The 15,406-nt window shown below is 45.3% G+C and overlaps 1 protein-coding gene across 2 annotated transcripts in view; it reads right to left on the bottom strand.

Annotated features, from left to right (window-relative positions):
* Positions 1-2,539: 2,539 nt before the first annotated feature.
* LOC148028803 (RNA polymerase III subunit RPC82 family protein) overlaps positions 2,540-15,406 on the bottom strand; it is a 165,607-nt gene continuing 152,740 nt past the window's right edge. Inside the window, exons 13-14 of one of the 2 annotated variants that reach the window (XM_087687593.1) lie at positions 4,373-4,528; positions 3,710-4,248 (exon numbers count right to left, since the gene is read on the bottom strand). In XM_087687593.1, the coding sequence (XP_087543719.1) occupies positions 4,075-4,248; positions 4,373-4,528 (330 nt within the window). In that variant the 3' untranslated portion in view covers positions 3,710-4,074. Of the gene's footprint in view, positions 2,683-3,709; positions 4,249-4,372; positions 4,529-15,406 lie in introns of those variants that run through there. The other variant, XM_087687594.1, reaches the window with a different exon arrangement.

Below are 15,406 nucleotides of genomic sequence, written 5' to 3'. Positions count from 1 at the left end.
ATAACAATTGTACAGTTTGGCTACATCATTAAAACATAGTTATCAACATAATAATATTGTATTTGAAGACAATGGTGTGCATGTTTTATTACAAGGTGAAGAGAATGTTTTGCTATCCCCTCATATATATATATAATTGAACTTCATTATTTGGCCAAACATAATGAAATAAAAAATGTCTATTTTTGTTATATATTGTTTTCCTTTATTCTTCACATGTCTTAATCTTCTCTTAATGATGTTGTGAATATTTATTTACTAGAATCTAATGAAAAATTAAGTCCATGCTCTCTCTCTTTGAAACAAAATTCCTCACCACAACATTCTCTTACAAACTTTTCATTCTCTACCACATGTACATAATAAGTTGCACCAACTACTTAACAAACACAATCACATATTTCCTCCGCACTTGCCACTAGGTTTACCCCTTGAACATAATGTAACACATAGTATTGATGTTTTCCCAAGAAGTAAACCCATTAGTCAACCACCTTATCAACTTAGTGCCAATGAAGCTACCGAAGTGGAGAAGCAACCGACTGATTATCTCCAACGAGGATTTATTCAACTTAGTTCTTCTCCATGGGCTTCGCTAATATTGTTGGTGAAGAAAAATGATGGGTCCATGTGTATATGCATAGACTACCATGGTCTAAATACAATCACCATTAAAAATCAGTATCTGCTTCCTCGAGTGGATGAGTTGTTTGATCAACTCAAATGAGCATAATACTTTACAAAGATGGACTTGAGGTCAAGTTACCACCAAGTGCGTATACACATGGAGAATGTATCAAAAACTGCATTTCAAACCCGTTTTGGCCATTATGAGTTCTTGGTTATGTACTTTGGACTAACTCATGCTTCTACCACATTCACGATGCTTATGGATAGTGTCTTATATCAATATCTCAGAAAATTTGTTGTTGTTTTCCTTAATGACATTCTTATTTTTAGTCAATCTAAAGAAAAACATTGAAAATATCTTCACTTAGTCTTTAAATTGCTTAGGTAACATAAACTTTATACTAAGGAAACTAAATGTGAAATTTTCTCATCCTACAGATTTAGAGGAGTTACAAATATTCCTTAATTTAAAAGGATTTTATCATAATCTTATAAAAAACTATACTAAGATAAATATTCCTATGACAAATCGACTGAAAGATCAAAGTTGCACTTTCTCTTGCGGTGAGGGACAACAACACAATTTTGATCAATTAAAGTAGTTATTACTACTATTCCAATCCTACCTATAGTGAACCCATGCAAACTATTTGAGGTGAAAATTGATGCTAGCGCCACAACCATTGGAGTCATCCTCCTCCATGAGGGTCAACCTGTAGCTTTTGAATGTAAAAAGCTAGATGAGGCTCAATAGAATTATTCTGCTTATGAACATGAGCTCTACACAATTATCCATGCTTTGGAAAAATGGCAATATTATTTGTGTGAGGCTCCATTTGAAGTATTTGATCAAGAGAGCATCAAATGGTTTACTATCCAAAAAGATTTGAAAGAACAAAAGGCTCAATGGACTGAATTTCTTCAAGAGTTTGACTACACACTATAATATCGCGAGGGTTGATAAGTTAATGCTCTAAGTAGAATACCTAAGATTTACACACTCTCATTTACAATATTAAAGAGTGATATATTAGAATCTCCAAGAGACAAATGTGAGCACGATCAATCTTAGTAACAGGTATGGAATGTGGTTAAACAAAGTGATCCCTCATTAACTCATACACAAGATGTAAACTCCACCTAGGACTCCTCTCTAACCAATGATGAGTTTAATCATTGAAAAAACTTTACAATTGATGATGGGTACTTCATAAAGATCGAATATGTGTACCACCAAACAAACACATGGCACCAAATTCTTTAGGAGTATCATGATAGCCCTACTGTAGATGATCCAAGGACACGAAAGGCCTATGTCCATGTACATAGATATTATTATTGGTCTATAATGCATAAAGATATAGAAAATATATGTTATTCAATGTCAAAAGTATCAATCGAACAAAGCTGAGTACCTGAAGGTAGACAAGTTTACTTCCTTGGGAGATTCCTAATGGCAAGTGAAAAAGCCTCTCTATGAATTTTATTGTTGAACTTCTTGCTATCAATCATGGTCATGATGCCATGTGTGTAATAATAGATAGACTTATTAAGATGTGTAGATTTATTCTAACAAAGACAATTGTTAAAATTCTTAAATTAGCCCGACTATTTGTGAAGAATATTTATCAATTCTATCACTTGCTAGCAAATATCATCAACGATCATGATCAAAAGTTTAATAGCCATTTTTAAATAGTTGTATTCAAAAGATTAGATACAATGCTAAATCTAAGTGCTACAGATCACCCTCGAACAGATGGGTAAATTGAGCGAGTGAACCTAATTCTACATTTTGATGTGCTAAAAGTAACACGCTTGAATGTTAAACAAGCTCAAGGCCATTATAAAAAATGTACAAATGAACATAGATATATGTATACATATATGTTCCAAAACATTCAAGAAGTTTTAAGTTTAATTCCTAAGTTATCTCTACGATATTATGGCCCATTTGAATCCTTAAATGTATTGGTGAAATTATATACAAATTAGATCCCTCCTCTAATAAAGTCCATCATGTTTTTCATGTTAGCCAATTGCAAAGAAAGCCTGATAATGATGACAGTTTTGTAGACAAAAAAATGTTAGTAGAAATTATTGAACAATCGATTCAACCTCATGAATTAAAACAGATCTAGATTATCATGAGTATCGTACACATAATCATATTTGCAAATAAATTTTGGTTAAGTAAAAAGATAGACCTAAATAAAGTTCTACTTAGGAGAACATTACAATACTCGAGAAGCGATTTCCCACTTTTGTTTTTGAAGACAAAAACTATTCCAAAAGAGGGGAGTACCATCAAGACGAATCTTGAGTAGACACAATCTATAGAATAGCTCGCCCGTAACACTAATAGTAGGTAGTGGACCACTATGCTAAGGCATTTGTTAAAGGATCAAGAGATAGTCTAGATTGGGGCACAAGGGTATATGGACCACAAGGTCAAAGGATAGACAATTAGTGTGAATGGCCAAGAGGTTAACCAATCTTTTCCTAACTTATGTGCTCGCTGAAGGCAAGGCACCTATGAGTGCTTTACAAATTCTAAGCCATACATCATTGTACTGTATATTCATTATGTAACCTAAACCTTACAAGTTTCTACTCCATTGTTGCATCACACTATGCGTTCGTAGGTCTCTTTTCTTTGGAAAGATGAGAGGATACATGTCAATTACATAAAAGTATCCTTACATATCCAATGTCTATCATAACAAATGCCAATTACAATACATTTTACCTTTGTAACTACTAACCGTATTTTCCAACAAACATTTGGAATATTTTGATTTTTGGATGAGTTTGCAATGGTGTACATGTTTGGAGCAGTTGCACCCCTTGATGATATACCATTGTTGATGACTATACAAATTTGTGCTCACAAGGGATAAGTTCCAAAACTTCTCAAAGATAGGTAATGAAAGCCAATAAGGAGCACGAAATGATTCAAATAGAAATTCATATGATGATGTCCAAATACAACATGAAGCTTAAAAATAACTAAAGTAGTAAGAGGAACTTTAAGAGTAAGAAATTAATATAGATAGATACAAAATCATTAATAAGGAAAAGTATGATGATTGAGATTCTACAGGTCGAATAGTAACTAAAGCAGTTGCAATGGTGTACACGTTTATATAGTCCCACACCCATAGTCTGCAATATGAATTACTTTATAATAGAAGTTGCATAGTTCTAAGTGTGAAACGCTATTGAGCATTGAACATTGTCTCAGGCTTTTACCGAGAGAGAGAGAGAGAGAGAGAATTGTATTATTTTTAAGTTCACGAAATTCTGAAAAAGAAGATGCCTGGAAGAACACTTGAGTTTTACAAGATTTTAAAACGTGGAAAGTCCATAAATACGAAAAGAAGAGAAACTTTGATTTCTTGAAACAACAATATCGGAGGATAAGCGAGACTCGCGTCAAGATTCTCAAAAGTCACAAAACAACAATATCGAATCATCTAATTTGAGCAAGGACGTTTCCAACGCACTGGCGATTCGGCGTATGCGTTGCACTTGCTCGTGTTGAGTGCGGGTGAGTGTGACATGGGCTGCATCTTTAGTTGTTTTAGAATGATGGTATTGCTTCAGCACATCCAGTGCCTACAGTCCCTCCAAAAAGAAAAGCAAAAGGAACATGATTACTCTTGCACTTGATTAATTCGTGGTATCCAAACCCACTGCATTTTGCGAGAAGAGATTAGCTGACATCCAACGCACATAATACCTCTTGTTCCTGCTCTAATTCATGTGCAAGTCGCCGTCCAACATTGGATGCAGCCCTGAACATGTCTTCCAGGATGTGCTCCACAATATGAGGGTAGTTAACCCGCCATAGGTAAAATGTTTTGTTTGGAGCATGATCAGTAGCTTTTGCGACTTCCTGCGAAATCAAAGCATCAACTAGCGATGTGTTTAGAAGGCTGCCATTACTGCATTAGTACAGGGGAACATGTTTTATCAGGTGCTTCAGACCACACACATCTTTGGAGAACAGATTTCATTGGGTCCTCTTTCTTTCTACCTTGGCTACAGCTCAAAGAAGGCATGCAGCCCCTTCAGTATATGATAGAGAAACAATAAGGGAATAACTTAGCCAAGCTTGAGTCTATAACACCATCTCACAACCCCCAAACACCTTGTGGCAGTGTTTATCTCTATCTCTATCTTTGTGGGCAGCTGAAGGTTTTGTTTGTGTTGGGGTCGGTGATGGTTTTTCATTTTTTGGGGCGGGCTGGTGGTGATGGTAGTATTCTTTCATCCCACAATTGAGTGCTTGGCTAGCTTTGTAGGAAGTATTCTTAAGCTGAGCATTTTCACCAGACTGGACTTTGATGTATTTAGTTTTGCTGAAATGCCATCAGCTCGTTGTATTGCACATGCTGAAGGCTTGTAAATATGGCAGCACTGACAGCTCTTCTATGAAAAACATAATCACAAGTGATAGAAAACGGGGTGGGGACCAGGGCAGGTCACCGGGTGGAATTGTCGTCACTCATGACTATATACTCACATGGAATGGGACATGGGACAGAAAGAAGCTACCATACCTGCAATCCTCAAGTCCAAAAATGATCATCTCTTGTGACTATGACAGAAAAGATAAGAATAAAGGTCAACAATGACTGCTGATCAGCCACTATTTTCCTATCCATAACAATCTTCATCAGCAGCTGGCACCACTTCCCACACAGGGATATCCAAAAAAATGAAATTCACAAGCTAAAGCTTTTTCCATAACTGCCCCCGGTATAATCTGAGAGGTCATTCATCATACAAGTAAACCAGATCCAGATCTATATACCATCTATTGCAATGGGTCATTACATTGATCCCCTAATAAGAGCAACCTGTGAACTTGACTAATTCAAATTCTCTCGAATAAGTCCTCCGTCTTCTACAAGATACACTACTCATCGCAATCATCCCAATCAGGATATTTCCTTTGGAACAGCGACCAATCCAGGTCTGAGACCTGTTTGCATGTCCCCCACTAGGAAGACACTCCCCCCAACACTATTTATAACATGGTCTTGGCTCTTCTAGGGCCTAGAGTCTCTCTCTCTTAGTGTCATTTGGTAAATCTGCAAGAGATGAGAGAGGCTGCAGACCAGTTCTGAGCAAGAAGGCAAGATGCTTTCATGTGGACATGGGATTCCAGCAACTTTGTTCACCTAGTCCCTCATATGATGACTATAGCCCACCAAATGGGTTGTTCATAGAACCATTGTACGTATGATGTACTCAATTGCCCCTTACCCGGCCTTCTTTGTACTCTACAATTTTATCTCAGGAATAATTCTCCAAGGTGTCGTTGATAGAATTTTTGTTTCTCTTATTTTATTAAAGAGTAGATTAAGGCTCTGCTCTAGTCACCCATGCCTGAGTGATGTTGAAAACCAAAATTTTGGTCTTTCCTAGATTCATTGAGAGCTCTCTATCAATACAAGAGGTTTGGAATGCATCTATATGTTGTTGTAAGCCTCACACTCTTTCAAGTTTCTATGTATACTATTGTCTCATCTATGTAGAGTTCAAATAGCGTAGATGTTGAGGTGCAACCTTGCTTCACCGAATGTAGATTATGTGAGAGAGATAAAGAAAGAAAGAAAGATATATTAACATCTTTTGAGGCCAAAATCGGCCTGAGACAAAACCATGTACAATGCTGATCATCATTAGACATCCAAAAGTGACATGCTAAAAGATGATCAATTACATATTATGAGAATAACCTAAAGTGATGTACAAGATGAAAGTGTCCATGTAGGGATACAGGAGTACATGTCTAGCTTTTTTTTTCTGCAAATAAAGTGTGGCTAATTATATTACTTCCGAAAAAAACCTGAATACAAAGAAGTGCTCATGCTCAACAGACCAAGCTGGAGCTGGTGAAAGTCACAGATACATCATATATACAAGCCTCTCAAGGCGGTCTGGGGGGGATAGGGGCAAGAAGCCATGGAGGGGGGGGGGGGAGTGTGTGTCGCCATCTGGGGCTGCTTGCCTGCATCACGAAGAACAGGTCCTGGCCGCCCCAAGTGCACATGAAATGACCTCGGAGCTCCTGACGAGCCCTGGACTTGCCCTACACCTGATCCCATCGGCCTCAAAGGGAGTGGATGATGAAGGTCCAGAGCTCCGCTAGGATCGCCTGTACTGAAAGTCTCTCCCCACCGAAAGCCACCTCACACCGCGCCTTCCAGATATGCCAACCAGTAAGACTCCCTATGATTTCACATACCTCAGAGCGGTCTGCTATGGGCTCTAGTACTTGGTGGATGGGTAGAGCCTCTAAACCCACCACTGCGCACGACCCTGCCTCGATCATGAATATCGTGTCCTGCATCCCGGCCTCATACAGAAGGTGACGGCCCTGGCTGACCGCCTGCCAGCAGAAAGCACCCCAAGAGATACATCCAAGGCTGGGTGCTATGCGGCGCAAGATGCAGCATACTCCTCTCCACACAAGCTGTGCCGCCTCACACGACCAAAGGCAGTGCTTTGGGGTTTCCATCGACTGCTGTATGCAACACTTACAAACTCCCTTCTGCATCTAGGCAAGCCAGCTTCCCACCGCCAAGCCTCCATGTGCCACTAGCCATAAAAAGTACAATACCCTCCTCGGCCTCCAGCTGTCCCATAGGCGGCGCCAGAAGGTTTGTCGGAACGGCTCCGTGATGCTGTGCTCCGCCCAGTGCTTGCTACGTGATAGTGCCCAATCCATGTCCTCCTGCATCAGTACGTGTCTGTCAATCCTGGCAATGTACTCCAGGAACCTCGGTGGCTTCTTGGCGACCGCAGTGGCCGGCCAAAGCCACTCTCCCGGATCCCACTCCAACTCCTCAAGTGGACTTCCTTCCCACATCCAGAGGCACCACTTCCTGAGCTCTTGCCAAAAGACCAAAGGGTCCAGCTGCCATGTCTTCCCCTGAAGGCCAACCACCCGGATCCTTTTCCATGAAAGGACAGCTATCCCCTCATCCTGCTGCCCTTTGTCAAGAGCCAGACGCTCCCCCTCCTGCACTGTGAAAAATGTCCCAGGTGGAGCGCCACCCACTCTTCTTGCCACTTGTAGGGGGATGCCTGCTAGTGAAAACCTGGCAGCCCATACCTCCCCTGGCTCTATCGGCTCTCGGATCGAGGGAGCAAGCCACTCCTGAGGTATCATTGCGTCTATCTCCCTTCTCCTCAACTCCACTCCTCGCTGGCAGCTTGATGCTTGCTTCAGCACCTCCTCATCCACCATCTTGTACACCTCCCGCCATATCGTGATAGTATAAGCCGGGCCAGCCTCCCAATCAGCCCATTGGATGTGGGGGCACTCGCCAATTTGTGCCCCTTCCCAGTCCCTGACCTAGGGGTTCCAAATCACCGACTGACGGTCTATCTCCTCCTAGCAGCCTGGGGGGCTCTGGATAAGGGCCTTACGGAGACCTTGTCACACACGGAGCAAGCTGCGTAGGAAGGGTGATTTGGGCTGACGTGAAGATGCATCTTAGGGACGGCCTCTACTCATCGCCAAGCCTTGGTCTACAATCCTGAAGACCCTCTTGCAATAGGACCTTCCAGATCTGCCCTCCCGGTGTGAGGCCGCGGACAATTAGCTTGCCCAAGAGGGCCATACTCTGATACTCTGGGTCTATGATCCCAAGCCCTCTCTCTGACCGATGTTATATAATGGTCGCCCATGCCACCTTGGCCTTGGAATCCCTGGAGCCGTCTGATCCGGACCAAAGGAAATTCCGCACTAGGCAGCAAAGTTGCATTACGCAGGAGGAGGAGAAGCACCAACACGAGGCGATGTACCAGGCCGTCACTAGAAGGACCTGGTTAACTACTAGGGCTTGGCCGGCTAGTGAGAGGCGAGCCGTGCTCCAGTAGGTCAGCTTCCTCCGAATAGAATTGAGGACTGGAAGAAACTGCTGGGCGGGAGTGATGTCGAGTCCCACCTGGAACCCTAGGTATCGGACGGTCTGTCCTCTGCTCACCCATCTAAATCCCAGGTGGACGCCCCACTCTGTGCTAGAGTCCGGGTCTGTGAGGAAACCAACCGACTTTCGCCAATAGATTTTTGCTCCCGTTGCAGAACAGAACACCTTAAGAGCCAACCTCACTCTCTCCAGCATCAACTCGTCATCCTCTATGTAGAGTGCTGTATCATCAACATACTCTGAGTTTAACAACTCGGTCTCCTCTCTTATTGCAAGTCGGAGGCCACGTAAACCGCTCACACGTGACCTGAGGAAGTGAGACATCACCTCTGCAAAGAGAAGAAATAGGTACGGGGCCAAGGGACAGCCCTGTCGGACGGATCTCTCCAACGGAAACTCCTCCCCTCGCCTCCCTCCTATGAGAACCCTGTTGGTGGCCGATCTGTAAAGTGCAGAGACCCTAGAAATCCAAGCCTGGGGGAAACCCTGTCATAGGCTTTCTCAAAATCCAAGAGTAGTACGGCCAGTCTCTGCCCACTGTACTGGGTCCACTCTGTCACCTCAAAGAAGGTGAATATATTGTCCAGGATGCTCCTATCCTGGACAAAGCCTGTCTGTGTGTCATGGATGATGTCTGGAAGCAAGGGGCGTAGTCGCCTACCAATCATCTTTGCCAGTGCCTTATAGGCCACTAACAGTAAGGTGATCGGTCTCCACTGGGAAAGCTCCAACCAGTCTCCCCCTTTGGGGAGAAGACTAATAAGGCCTGCCGATAGACTCCCTGGCATCTGTCCTGAAGTGAAAATCTCTTGAAAGGCCAACAATAGGGGGTCCTTCACAACTTCCCAAAAGGTAGTGAAGAAAGCCTTAGAGAGGCCATTCTCTCCCAGGCATTTCTGCCCGTCTTGTGTATGGAAAGCCTCCTCTAGTTCCTTCTCTATGAAGGGGGCTAGGAGGGAGCGTCCCATCTCCTCTGTGATGAGGGACGAGATGTTATCCTAGACCTGCTATCTACATCGTTGTCCTCTAGCTCAGGCTATCTCTTGCTGGAACAAACGACTATAGTAGTTGGTGGCAATCTCCATCATCTCGTCTGGGCTAGAACGGGTCCTCCCATACTGATCTCGGAGCCTACGTATCTGCTCTCTTGAGGTGCGAGGCTGGTGTACCTGAAAAAACTCCATGCACATCGTGTCCCCCTTCCACGCCCAGAAAGCTGCTGAGGTGCGGAAAGAGAACTCAGAGCGCCTGTTCTCTAGGCCAGCAATGGCTGCTCGCGCATGCACCTCCTATGCGTGGAGAGTGGGATCCCCTAGTGCCACCTGTAATAATCTCTACGTGGCTGCAAGGTCCCGCCGGAGTGCTCTCTTCTCCCAGCTCTGCTGCCTGGCCTGTATGGCTGCCTCTTGGCAGATTCTGCTCGACACAACTAGGGCCTCTGCAACCTCCTCTGCGATCTAGCCCCTCCTGCCCCACTCTCTGGTCCAAATCTGCTCTATCTGTCTCGTCACCTCCTCCCTCCTGTAGATCGAGTCAAGGATCCGACAAGATCGTGTATCTACGGCAAATGTTGGGGGACCTAGTGTCAGGAGAACTGGGCAATGATCGGACAACGTGGTGCCCGCCAACTGCCCAATCTAACCTCCCCGAGAGCCTCCCCACTCTCCCACATAAAACTTGTTCAACTGCTCCAGTAGAACTCCACCTAACCGCCTGTATCCCCAAGAGAAGTCCAGCGACCTCTCCCTCCTATGAAAGGCGGGGTCTCTCCAGGCATCGCGTGCTCCTACTGCGAGTAGAAACAGCTCCCATGCCTCTTGCTCCTCCCCGGCCATGCCCTGGTAGTTTCTCCCTCTGCCCTCCTGGTACTCCAAAGCCTCCAGGTTGTTGAAGTCTCCTCCAACAATCCAAGAGTCCACCTCTGGGAGTCCTTCTGTGATCTCCACGCAGAACCTGCTGCGTGCCCTAACCTTCGTAGAGGCATAGATATTAAGGACTCCAAGGCACAAGTCCCCAATATCCAGTTTGATCCATAGCACCCTCCTTGTCACTATCATCCTGTGGTCTCGAGGGGTGGATGAGTTGGTGGCTGTATGGGAGGGGGAGGACTGCTGGTGTGAAGAGGATGTAGGCATTTGTGGCTCATCACCTCTTGTGGGAAGGGGGGGGGAAATAGGTCTAGGGGGATCGCCTGAACCAGGTGCGGATCAGGGGGGGGATGCTCGGTACGGGAGGTGGTGGGGGGGAGGATGATCGAGGGATGGTGGGATGGACGGAAGTACATGGCGGGTGTTGGGGGGGGGGGGGGGGGGGAGGGGGGCATGGGATGTGGAGGGCGGTGAGTATGGAGGCTGTGGGGACTCAGGAGAGATAGTCTGTGCACGGGTGGTGGTGGAAAGCTGCGGTCCTGCCGAGTGGGACAGGCAGGGGGGGCTGTGGAGTGCTCTGCCGAGGGGGTGCCACACGCCCTCCTACTCCCTGCTGCCGAGGCTGGGTTTGAGATGCTGGCTACGCCCCCCCTTGCCGTCTCCCTCTCTGTCGTCTCTGGACCCGTGTAAAGCCATCAGCGTCCACCTGCGAGCCTGTCGGCGGAGCCACCTTAGCTCCAAAATACGTGCAACCTGCTGCCTGATGCCCAAAGTCGTGGCAACGCAGGCACCGCCCTAGCTGCCCCATCACAATGACCTACTATCTAAAGGAGTGCCCGCCCGCCTCAATCTCTAGGAACTGTGGGATATTCTTAACCTCTTTCACTGCCATCCATACCTTTGGGACTCCTGCCGTTGTCACTGCATCCGCAAAGGACGTGAGAAGGATAGTGTTGAAGAGCCGACCAAAGTCTTCCACCAATTGGCGATATACTCTATCGCCAGGCCGGGGAAAAGAAGGGTGACTGGGTGCCAGAGAAACCTGTTGTGGAGTGCAAACGCCTCCACAGTAAAGACGGCTTACCAAGGGACCATGTATATAACCCCCTTCGTGGACGCATATGGTGAACTGGTGAGTAAGTCGCGAGCTGCATCCGCCGAACTGAGCCGGACCATGAAGATCCCTTGGCCCATTAGGGCCACCTCCACGATTTGCACTGTGCCGATGCGCAGCGTGGAGTGAAGCCAGTCCTGAAGCTGGGGCCCTGGTTGGGGAATGTCCTACTACCTAACCATAAATCGTTGTTTCCTTTAGCTCCAGCTCCTTAGCTCGGACGGCTAAGAGTTGCTCCTTAGAGAGGACGACGCCCAAGGTGTTTGACTGGGGGACACTCGCTGAGTGCGCTGACGTTTGACCAGAGGTTTCCATTGCATGTCCCTTCTGCGAGGACTACCAATCACGTCACAATGTTGCCTAAGGGGAAGTTGCTGCAAATCGAGGGAGCAACTTGGAGGGTGGGGGATCAATGGCGAGGGGGGAGACTGCTTTTGTTTTGATACACCGCGGACGGATTCAGGGTTACAAACGGAGGCAGCGCGCCGAGGGGGGGGGGGGGGAGGGCAGTGGGCTATTAGGGCGGGGGGGACAGTCTATTCTAGGGCGGCCACGCATGGGGGAGGGGGGAATAGCAAACTGTTGGGGTGGGGAGGGGGGGGGGGGCGCTGTCTCACCTGGGCGGACAGGCAGGGGGAAAGGGGGGGCGGCCAAGCGGAGGGGAAGAATCCATGTGGGCGGGACGTTCACAACTGACGGATAGGAAGGAGGAAAAAACAGGAGGAAGCACTCGGATGGGCGGACAGACGGGGACAGCCAACGAGATTGGAGGCGCGATCAGACGGGGCGGAGGGAGATCAGCCGGAGCGATGGGGCGTGAATGAACTGGGGGGATGGGCGCGATCCGACGTAGTGGGGGGGAGCATTCGACGTGACAGGTGCCGAACGTCTTTTAGTACATGTCTAGCTGATTTGCCATGATAAATGATGCTGATCAGAGAGAAAAAGAGCAATGTCTCAAGTTGGACCAATCTGAAAATCTCAGAATTGATATCCATATATCTAATTTCACCCAGTCAAGATTGATGGGTAGGATATGTCATACATCCCTTAAGGAAATAGCACAAGGTAGTATCTAGACTGACCCTCAACTCTCTCATATGCTGCTCGTGTCGATGGTCGATCTCCCTCATCTCTCTGGTGTAGCATCTGTGTGTGGTATCCCTCTACCCATAATCGTCATGCTACTCTAATCTCCTCGGCTCTCTGGACTATCACCCCTCTTCATGTGGCTGTTGTATGTGGAGTCACTATTTGGAAGAAATCAAAGTTGTGACTGACATCCCCCCTCTATATGGCACTTGCCTGTAATAATGATGTGTGCAGTCTCTGAATCTCAACTAAGAACTGGTCCATGCGATGCTAGTCTAGGGACTCCATGACTAGTTCAAGGGAGATGTCTTCTCCAAATAGTGTGAGTTATGTAGCTCGAATTATACTATAGGCTTTGCATCTACATATATAGTGCTCCTGTCTCTCCACCTCCTCTTGGCATAGACTGCAAATCCACTTAGCTCTGGGGATGTGGACAGACCTCCCGGTCTCAATCTCAAGCTAATGAGAGGATATTCTATGCTGGCCAATGGCTACTCGCATCTCATGTGGCATGTACACATCTAGATATCTTAGTCTCACAATGAAGCCATCCCCTGTAGTCCTCATAAAGTGATCCCTGTAGTACAATATTTTCAGTGAAACGGGCAATTGGGGTGAAATCCATGTGTGTTGTATGTATAGCTGATAAAGGTCTTGTCACATGACCAAGTTCCTCTCAATGTGGCAGAGATGTATGAAAGGGGAATCACGATTACACTAAAAGGGAGGGGAGGTGGTCCATGTCGATTCAGTATCTTGTGAGCCACTGTTGGACCTATGCATACCATGAAATCTCATATCCTGTGAAACCAGCCTGCCTTCTTGGAATGGGTGGTGATAACCTGATTTAAGAGTTAATTACAGCAATAAAATAATTCCACATAAAATGAAATACACACTTTACCATAACATTCTTGAACAGTAGACTCCCTGTTGGCCCCAAAACTGGCGCCCCTTGCGGTATTTCTTTAGCTTTCATTCAATTGGAAAGGGTACAACTTGAGATTCTTCAATCTCCTCCTGCTAACCAATTGCTCTTGCTGTCATAAATGACTAGCAAGCCTTTTGGGTCATTTGCCCCTTGATTCACCCAGGACTTCTCTTATTTGACCCTTGGCTAGCCAAATGCTGCTCCAAATCAATTCGGGATGGGTTGGCTCCTCAAATCCCTTGATAATCTTCAATTATCAGCTGCTGATTTCAGTCCCTAGCCTTCAATCTCTGGCACGGATCCCAAGGTCGCTGCTAAACCCTAATTTCTGCTGTAAATTAGGGTTTACTACAGAAATTACAGATCAGCCCACCAAAAATGGCTGAAATCTCCTCCAAATGGCTGAGAATTGCTGAGAATGGCTGAGCATAGGCTGAAGGAGATGAGAGAATGCTGTAAAGAGAGAAAATTTTGAGATTTGTCGCGAAGAACTGATCAAAATCAGTTGCTGCCCTGCTGTACCAGCCCCAAACGGATGCACCAACAACAATAGGAGCATCAAAGGCTGTGATCTTCAGGAGAAACTACATCGACAGCAATTGTCAACTTCTCAAGGTCAAGAATATGCAATCTCCATCACCAAAATGGTCTCCAATGGCTGGGAATTGGCCCCAAAAGCTCGCAGCAACAGTCCAACACCTCTTCCCAACAGCTCCAAAATGAAAAACTTTCCTCTCCCTTCAGCCCTATTAAGCCTTTCCCCCACTTACAAGGGAAAGTTTTGCCAAGTAGCAGCTTTCTTAATCTATTTTCAGCAATTTCCAGTCATTTAATTAATTTTCAGAATTAATTAATTCTGAAAATTAATTCAGCCCTTAATCCATGCCCAAAAAATTTAGCTTGCCCATCCAAAAATTAATTGGCTAGGCCATTTGCAACCCAAAGTGGTGCCATGCATTAATTGACCCTTGGACAAGCATTAATCCATTAATTAATGCCTAGCCCCTAGTGTCACCACTGACACTTAATGGCCAATTAATGGTCCTAGGGGCAAACTGACACCAAAATTCAACTAGAATCTACAAGTGTAACTTGTTATAACTTTTGCCTTTGACACCCATCTTTTTCACAGGGTCCTTCGGCCTTCAGCTGAAAAAGTAGCTTGCACCTCACATGTGCAACACATGTGCATCTTTTAATTGCACATTTGATTAATCCTTTAATCAAATGTCAATTAGACATAAGCAAAGAATCAAATTTTCACGTCCTCATGACATCTTGCCCGAGCTAGTTGTCGAAAGGCCTTGAAAGCTCTCCTAGGTGGTCTATTTGGATGCATGTTGTGTAGAGAGAGAGAACATGATTGCTCTTAGATGGTCTCTCTTTCATGCTATGGTCTCTCTTTTTGAAAGAACACAGTGTGGTCTATGGTAATACGACCATCCTGGGTTCTTAGCGGCATGTTTTTAATGCTAATGCCCCTTTCTCCTTCCTAGTGACTCAATTGGTCTACTTGTGGAAGTTGGTTGTTCAAAAGGTTCACTAGCATCCTACGAAGGATTGCTTCGTCACTATTTCTTATAAGATGGAATTGTTGATTGTTTCCAAGCTGCTTTTGTGAGATGGAAAACAAGAGCACCATCCTACATTTAAACATATCGCATGCCTAGGCTTATCTTCTATTTTTTATGCCACTCTAGTGAGTCGTAGGGGGATTCATGTCCTTGTGAAGGAAATTGCTAGGGTTTGCACTGAGGACACCCAGAGTGTACGACCACAACAAAAACACAAAGAGACAGACACAGACACAGAGGGAAAA

This window comes from Lygodium microphyllum, chromosome 11 (genome assembly GCF_053477565.2).
Source record: "Lygodium microphyllum isolate KBCC chromosome 11, Lygodium_microphyllum_v1.1.10, whole genome shotgun sequence".
Taxonomy (NCBI): Eukaryota; Viridiplantae; Streptophyta; class Polypodiopsida; order Schizaeales; family Lygodiaceae; genus Lygodium; species Lygodium microphyllum.
Note: the sequence above shows the minus strand (reverse complement) of the source record. Positions and strands in the feature narration are given on the sequence as shown.